General features: G+C 53.1%; 1 protein-coding gene across 1 annotated transcript; it reads right to left on the reverse strand.

The window, feature by feature from the left end:
- Positions 1-4,637: 4,637 nt before the first annotated feature.
- On the reverse strand, positions 4,638-6,191 carry PDRG1 (p53 and DNA damage regulated 1). The gene is made up of 5 exons (XM_059480882.1): positions 6,063-6,191; positions 5,890-5,965; positions 5,680-5,754; positions 5,301-5,381; positions 4,638-4,995 (listed from the first exon to the last, which is right to left on the reverse strand). The coding sequence occupies exons 1-5, from the start codon at positions 6,144-6,146 to the stop codon at positions 4,913-4,915; spliced, it is 399 nt and encodes a 132-aa protein (XP_059336865.1). The 5' UTR covers positions 6,147-6,191; the 3' UTR covers positions 4,638-4,912.
- Positions 6,192-8,640: the final 2,449 nt, after the last annotated feature.

The following is an 8,640-nucleotide window of genomic DNA, read 5'->3' on the forward strand; positions in this document are numbered from 1 at the left end:
CTTCTGGTCCCTGGCCTTTCACTCAGAATTCTTGCTGGGCTGTGGAGATTATGATTGAAAATAAATCACATGGACTAAATGTGTGGTCTCTGTTGGGAATGACTTTGTGTAATTGTTTGGATGTCTCAGGGCTGCAGGTGGGTGATCAAGCAATTTGGACAGAGCTTGACTCCTAAGTGTGGGGCTCATTGGAGGCTCTCATTGTGGATATGGACAAGCATTTTCATCCAGTGTTCAGAAGGGGATTAGCAGTGACAAATGCTACTTTGAGCTCCTGGGCTGTGATGTCCCACCCCACCAGAATCTGAAACCCTCAATGTGTTCTTAAGCAGACAAGGGATTATAGTGTCAGGTCACCCTGGTACAGCGGTGTCTTGTGATGCTTTTACACCTTGCAGGGAGGGGTTTGCAGGCTGAATGAGCTGGTGTGGTGCAGCAAGTGAGATGTACAGCTGTGTGAACTGGTTACATGAAGGAAGCTGCCACCTGGAAGGATATAGCTGCTTTTAACCAGAGCATCAGACTTCAGCTGGGTGCAGCACCATATAACTCTCTGATCTCTAGCCCTGTTTTGTGAAACCCTGCCAACTTGGCTATTTCTGGAAGATGGTTCCCTCCAAGTACCAGCAAATCACAAGTATCAGAGCACTTGCCAGAGATGGAGGGTTATGATCATCTTTCCTGCTTAAGTGTCCCACAGCAGTGCCCCATCAGCACTGATAAACTTCCCCCAGAGTGGTTTGGCTGCCAGCAATGAACACCACCAGGTCCATGGTGCACTGAGATGCAGGCCAGGAACTGAGGCCACTTAACAACAAAAAGCCCTTTTAAAACAGAATTTTACTCTGTGGGTTTTGTTTGTTTTTTTTTAACACAGGTTTTCTCCCTAGTTAAGTGAAAAATATTTATCATGGAATTCAGCTGAAATTCTCTGAAATTTATCTGCTACATTCGCAACCCAAGTATTGCAACAGCAGGAACCTGAGAACGCAACTGACTTGTCATTACAAGAGTTGAGAGAAGCAGAAACAGCAAATAGCACTACAAAAATGACAAGCAGAAATATCATTATTATTCTTTCAGTCTTAGTCATGTAAAGACCAAGCAGAAGCATAGGCAAGGCAATTTCCCTTAGAGGTGACTTATGTTGATGGTGCTCTCCTATGAAATGTCTCTAATTTAACTCCTCCTTCTAACAAGATGTGGTCACTGGTGTTACTTGTTACAGCACTGTGTCCTGTCAGCCCAGTATTTCACATGGTGCCACTGGGGACAGTTTTATTTCAAATGAACAAATAAATTAAGCTCATTTCTGGTCTGGGATAGCTCTAATGTGCACAATCTACTATGTTCACAGCCTCAAACAAAATTACTGCTAAGGCAGCCTGCAGGTAAAGGGCCAAAGTAACTTCAGTTAGTCAGGAAAGAAATTTATTGGAATAAAAGTCCTTGATCACATCATCACAGTGCTGCTGGGCTCTGAGAGAGATATCTGAACACTCTGCTGGGAACCTGTTCCCTGCAGACACCCACATCTGTAATTAAAAAGGGTTAATGCTCATTCTGTGAATCTTCCTCAGCACTTACTGCTTCAGCATGATTTTCTTTTCACTTTTCTTTCTGGAAGCCAAAGGGATTTTTTTTTTCTTTAGTATCATCAAGAACAGGAATAGAAACTTTGCAACAAGCTCAGAATGTTCTTTGGCTCAGCACATGGGAAAGAGATTTAGGGTTGGATTTCCTATTGCTTCACACTCACTCCTGCCTGCTAGCAGGGTAATGATTTTGTGGGCAGGCATTTTTCTTAATGAGCCATTGGCAAAACTGCCTGTTTCTCCCTAATTTACTGTCATATCTCCTCAGCTGGGTTCTGGAGGTAAACACTTCACCTTCCCTCACTGCCAGCTGCCAGCCTGACTTTGAACTCGAGTTCATCTTCTGAAAGACTCACTTTGCATTGTGAACAGGGAGAGCAGGGGGTAAAGATGTTTATCACTTTCTGAGGGGTTTTATTACACTCTTTGGGATGGATGGTCTGGTTCCATGATTTTCTTGGCAACTGATCATAATCCTCTAACCTTCATTGTGACTAAATGACGAATATCCAGAAGCAGAGCAAAGTAAGGAGGCAGGTTGCCCCTTCAGAGTGGGAAAACAAGGCAGCACAGGGCTGCCAAGGGACTGGAGCCCGTGTTGGAGCCAGGACTTGCACAAGAGCTCTCTGTCAGAGGTCCTTGTGCACTGTGCCTCCCACTCATGCTGCTGCTGGAGCACTCTGTTCCCAGCAGCTGGTCCTGCAGCACTTTGTCATTGACTACACAACCCCAGATATTAATAGCAGAGAGATGTCCCCTGCTTTCAGCTGTTCAGCTGTGTCCCTGCTTTTCTGGGAGCTGATTCCTGCATGCAGCTGGGGTATTGTCACTGCTCAGGTACTTCAGTCCATCAGTTTGATGCCACAAACTGACAGGGAAGGAGCAGCATGGTGACCTGGGCTGGAATGACAGGCCTGTCAGCAGAGGGGGAGATCTGGGTGTTCTGTGAATGAGAACATCATGGCAAGCTCACATTTAGGTACAGAATTCATCCAGTGTGTATTGCTGGGTCCTGAAGCTGTTGGTACAGGAGGGAAATGCACATCTTCACTGGGGAACAAGAAGGGGTGTGTGAGCTCTTATGGAATTAGGAGACCAAAAGGACCAAATGTTTTCCAAAAATGACTCTCTGCAGTCACTGTGGTGACTGTTTATTGGGCACTTTCCTGAAGCTAATTGTGTGTTTTACTGATGGGAAGCAGTACTTGGATTCTCCATACTTGGAGAAGCTGACACACACTATTCCCTTTGCCATGCACACTTCAGGGTGTCCAGGATCATCTCTGGCTGTGGATTCTAACAACACATGAGCAGAGCTTCACCTGAAAGTGAAACATCACCTCATCTCTACAGGCAGGAAGAGGAAGGTGCTGTGTAACCTGTCTGTTAATGCTTTCATTGTGGCTGCTGTGTCCTAGGAAGAAACAAATGAAGCACCTTTCCGGGAATCTGGCTGCACAGCACAGTGTGGTGCTGATCCCAAGCTTGGGCTGGGAGACACCCTCATGGATGAAGTTCACTCTCCCCTCATGTTGGGCAGCAGCAGCTCCCACTTCCCTCTGGACACCACTGGCTCAGCACAAGGCACTGGCTCTCCCTGCTGAGAGTTTGGAAGCTGCAGTGGGCTGGAATGAGGCATTTTAGCTGACACAGAGATGCTTGGCTGCTCAGCTGGCCCTCTGCACTGCAGAGCTTAGTTCTGTTCCATGTAAGAAAGCAAAGGGGCTAAACACATTCTGCACAGCAAAACAAAGCTTTTAGGGCAGGCAAGCACCTGATCCTCCTCCTGCTACTACTATGGAAACATGTCAGAGCAGAAAACCTGTTGCCATGAGACTGTAAAAATAACCCTGCCATCACATTACGGAGACACGGACTGGCTGCACCACATGGCTTATGTAAGAGCAGCTCCTGCACTGGGATGTGGCACTGTGAGCTGCTCCTGCTCCCAGGAGACAGGCAGCCTTCTGAAAAAGCTGCAGGCAAGACAGCTGGGGTAGTAAGTCTGTTATTTTTAGTCTGTGTGTCTGAAATATCAGCCTGAAGTGGACAGAGACACATTTAGGGTATGTAGTGTCAGCAGGAGAATTTTAAAAGTAGGACCAAGCAATGGTAGTTGGGTCTTTTGGTTTAAAGAAATCACACTTTGGTTTTAAGGGGACAGATACAGGGTATTTTTTTGAATTCTGTGTAATTTGAAGCATGTTTAGAACTGGCCTGGGCAGGAGAAGGCCTTGCTGAGCTGGAGAGTGATCAGGGAGCCAGGGAAATGGTGATGTTGTGTTTGGTGTTGTCATGGCTGGGAAAAAGGAAAGAGAGCAAGGGACCAAGCCCAGCAGCCAGGCCCAGCTCTGTTGCTCATGCAAGATTTGGCAGAACAGGTGAGCAACCTCAGGGCTGGAGAAAGGACAACAACCATGTTTACAGTTCTGAAACTCTGCCCAGAAATATCTCTACAGAAGTTCAAAAAATTAAGGGCCTGACTGGACACAAACACCTCCTTGTATGGAGAAAAAAAATCAATCTCACTGTAATCATGTACTAATTACTTTTAAAATCTTATGCTCTTGACCAAGTTAAGCACTTGGGGGAGCACAGAAAACAATAAATTTTAAAACCTCTGCAGAAACTACTACTGGTTACATCAATTGTCCTTTTACTACAAGACAAACTCAGTGGCTGTTCCTGCTCAGCTCTCCTCAGGCTGCTTTTTTAAATATACCCAAGTTTTATCCCTTCATCCAGTCCTGAAAGCCTCATTTCTGTCGTCTCCTGCCTTCCAACAGTGGAACATGTTTTCCCAGCAAGACTAAAAGGATGCTGCCTCCTCCTGCTCCTCCCTACACATCCTTAGAGATTCCTGACGTGCCTCAGATGTACAGCTTTGCTTTGTTTGAATGCACAACTCCTCCTCTGTGCTTCAGGCATGTGGAGGATTCCCAACCCCTCCTACTCCTGTTCCCAACATGACAAAGGAGCAGCTCTGAAGCCAAACCCCACAAGAGTTCACAAAAACCCCCAACAAGGAACATACACATGGAGTTCAGGAATGTCCCACTGCTGTGATTTTAATGATCCCACTTCCACCCCAGCTGGGGGTTTTTACTCAGCACTGTCTTGAGGTCCAGCACAGAGCAGGAAAGAGTTTGTGGTCCAAAGAAACTGCAGAGTTGTAGCTGAGGAGCCAAACCATTCCCAGGGCCCTCACCTGGGTGGGCTCTGGACACACCAACGTCCTGCAAGTCCCAAGGACTGTGGCTACTGAAACATGAGCCCCCAGTGACAGCCAAGCACGCTGTGACAATGGCACGGCCACCTCAGCCCTCCAGGATGCGGTTGATGAGCTTCATCTCCTCAGCAGACATGGGGTTCAGGTTAAACCCCTTCAGCTCAGGTTTACCTAAGAAAACACATCGAAAACATCAGGATTTTGTCACCAAAGAAGTGAAGCAGCTCCTGGTAAACTCGAGAGGGGCTGTGGGGAGGGCAGGGACAGCCCTGGGAGCTGAAGTGGGGTCACCCCAGCCCAGGGTCAGAGGGGGTTCAGGTGCTGGTGGGTGACAGCTCCACACAGAGACAGACAAGGCTGCTGGGGCAGGGAGGGAACTGCAAAACTGTGGCAAAGAGGCTGCAGGAACACATGGAACTGAGGAATCTCCTGATGCACGAGTCTGCTCCCAGGCAGGTTCCAGTGGGAGAGTTTACCTTGAGCTTCATAGAGCCGGTTGACCTTCACCCGCAGCTCTTTCCGGAGCTTGTTTATCTCCTCATCCAGCTCTTCCTGGTCTGGGATAAGAGGTGGGGGTGAGGAGGGCTGCGGTGGGCTCTGGGATGAAGGCTCAACTCCCCATGGGACACAGCACAGGCACAGGGGCGTCCCACCCTGCCTCCACCACCCCCGGGGCCGAGCAGCTTCCACATGTGCTTCCCAGGGCACAGCAGGGCCAGAATCGCCCTCTCGGGAGGCTCTGGGCATCTCAAAGCCCATCCCCGGACAGAAACCCGTTAATTGAGCCAACATCTCGTTAATTATGGTGCTTATCAAAACACTGATAGCTACACGGAGCCCTCGCGGTGAGCTCACCCTGGCGCAGCATCTCCCGGGTCTTCGCCTTCGGTAGCTCGATGAACATGCCCCCGAAGCACACCATGGCCTTCTCTGGGGAGGGGAACGGAGGGGAACGGAAGGGAACGGAAAGGAACGGAAAGGAACGGAAAGGAACCGGCTGTCAGCGGAGCCGCTCCGCGACCCACGGCCACAGGGTCACGGTGGGCGAAGCCAGCCCGGCCTCACCGTCGGGCTCCGGGTCCTTCTGCAGCGCCCGCAGGGCCTCGCGGTTGCGGTTCCGCTTCACGTCCAGGTCCACGATCTGCAACGGGAGCGAGAGAGGCAGGAGCGGCCGGGACTCGGGGCTGCCGGCGGCGGGACAGAGCGGGGCGGGGGAGGCTGCCGGAGCTGGGTCGTACCTGCTGCCGTGCCGCCAGCACGTCCTCGGCCAGCTCCTCCACCTCGGCCAGGTAGCGCAGCACGAAGGCCGGGTCCCGGGCCATGGCGGGGCCGCCACCGGGGCCGCTCCGGGTCCGCCGCTGTTCGGCTCCGGGCCGCAGCCGCAGCCGCGCGGGCGGGTTCCGCGGCGGGAGGGGCCGGGCTCAGCGCGCCCTCTCGCGGCCGCCGCCGGGAGCGCCGCCCGGTAGGGGCGCCCCGGGGTGGCGGCGGCTCCGGGGCGGCGGGGACCGAGCGGGGCCGCGAACGCGGCGGGGACCGGCCAGGGCTGCCAACACGGGTGGCCAGGGGCGCCAGAGCGGCCGTGAGTGGCCGTGGGCCGGGACGGACGTGCCCGGTGCCAGCGTGGGGTCTGGTCCGGGACTGACGATCCCGGGGCTGGCTCCGGGCCGCCTCGGCACCGGCCGGCAGGAGGATGGAGGGTGCGGTGCGGCCGTGTGGCGCTGAGCCCCACAGTGGGGTCCTGGCCCCGCAGCCGGTCCCCAACACATCCTGCTCGCCTCAGCCCTGAGGGACAGAGGCTGAGCCCTGCCTTGCCTGGTCCCCTTGTGTGTGAATTATTTATGGCTTTTCACAGCACCACCGTCTGTCTCCTCTTCCTCGCTACTTCCCAGCACGGTCCCGCTGTTGGCAGCTGGGCCCTTGGAGCATCAGGTGACCTCTCTGTCATCCCAGAAAGCAATAAAGGGCACTCAAAGCGCGGGGTGATTAGCTCAGGTTTCCTTTGGTGCAGCTGGTGGCTCATCTGTAGCTCAGCGTCCAGGACCTGCCATCCCCAGGGACTGGAGCCAATTGTGGTTCCGGCAGCTCGGCTCACCCTCAGCCAGCCCCGGTGCCCCCCGGTCTGTGTGAGGCAGGAGCTGGTCCCGGGAATGCTCTGGCAGGGGACCATATCCATCTGCTGCCCTGAACGACCCTGCCTGCAGGAAGGGAAATATATTGCCCCTCAAAATGCTTTTTAACCCCTTCTTTCTGCCCCAGCCAGCCATGAGCAAGAGGGGCTGGGAAAATGGGGTGTGGGAGATGCAAGGAGACCCAGCACTGATGATGAGGACTGGCAGATCCTCACCGTGTGCACTCTGCAATGGGAAAGGGGCCCCAGGAGCCCACCCAGGGCTGGTGGGTGACAGGGGACACGGGTTCTCATGTCACATGTCTCTGCTCTGGACAGAGCCCTGAAACAGCTTCTCAAGGTCCATCTTTGCCACCCTGGCTGTGCTGCTTACCTGGTGATGGTGGGGGGACCTCTGATCTGTTTTAGATCAGTGCTTTGAGAAGAGAGAGCTCCAAACCTGCCTGAAGCAGCAAACAGGGGCTGGGGAGAGGAGGAGCCCCAGCACTTGGCCACCCTGGCACATGCACTTCATTAAATTTGATAAGGAGCTCCCCAAAGGTGGTGACCCCAGTGCTGCAGCTCCTCTGGGCTGCCAGAAATGAGGACCACAGGGGACAGGGATGGAGGGAGCGAGGCAGCAGCTGGCTGGTGGTCACCACACTTCTGTGGGCAAATAATCCCTTAAGGGAGATTACCCAGATCGGAAGATTACTGGCTCTAATCCCATAAGGTCATTTGTTTCAGTTAACTGAGATCCCTGTCTGTGGCAGCATCAAATGAAGTGCAGCAGCTTCAGGGAGCAGTGGGAGCCAGTCCTGGGGCACACACGGGCACTCCAGGCTGGGAATGATCCACACTCGGGTTAGATTTCTTCCTGACATCAACCAGAAAATGTACTGGGATTGGGGCTGGATGCCAGTGCTGGGAAATGCTCATTTGTCAGTGGGAGCAGCTGGCTGGAGATCTGAAAAAGCAGGAAGGAGGGAGGAGGGAGGGAAGGAGGGCTTTCAGAATCTGGGCAGGAGGAATGGGGATGGGGATGGGGATGGGGAGGGCATGGGGATGGGATGGGATGGGATGGGATGAGATGTGGCATGAGAACAGGGATGGGAGCAGGCTGGCTGTGTCCTGGCAGCAGTGGAAGGCAGCAGTGACTCTGGGCTTGCCAATGACAGTGCAGTGCAGGCAGGGTTTTGCCAGGAATGTTGGGCTGCATGGAAGGGGGGGGCTGCTCTCCCTGGGAAGGTGGGGCCCAGCTCAGCACAGCTGAGGGATCACCAAGCCATGGGCATCTGGAAAACATTCTCAGGGCAGTGAGAAGTGGCTGGTGCTGCTCTCTGTGGCCTGTCCCCAGCCACAAATCATCATGGATTTCTCCTCCTGGAGCCAGCGCCAGGGGCAGACATTCTGCCTGGAAGCTGGACTCAGACTGGAACCAGAGTCCATTTGGACCAGTTCCCCTGAGAACTGGGCAGTCAGAGGAAGCAGCCACATGCCTGCTGCCGGGAGCTGCTTTGCTTTGCTGTGTGTTTTGTGGAAAGAGCAGGTTTGGTTTCATCATGTTCCTTTTTCTTCCTTGCAGCCCTTTTCTGTATGCAGCCAGAAACCCTCCCTGCCTGCTGGCAGCTGCACAGGAAGCTTCAGGGATGTTTATAAGGTTTTTTTCTCTCTTCTCCTTTCATGTGGCTGCTGGGGCCTGTTGTTAA

Source organism: Ammospiza nelsoni, chromosome 12, assembly GCF_027579445.1.
Source record: "Ammospiza nelsoni isolate bAmmNel1 chromosome 12, bAmmNel1.pri, whole genome shotgun sequence".
Taxonomy (NCBI): Eukaryota; Metazoa; Chordata; class Aves; order Passeriformes; family Passerellidae; genus Ammospiza; species Ammospiza nelsoni.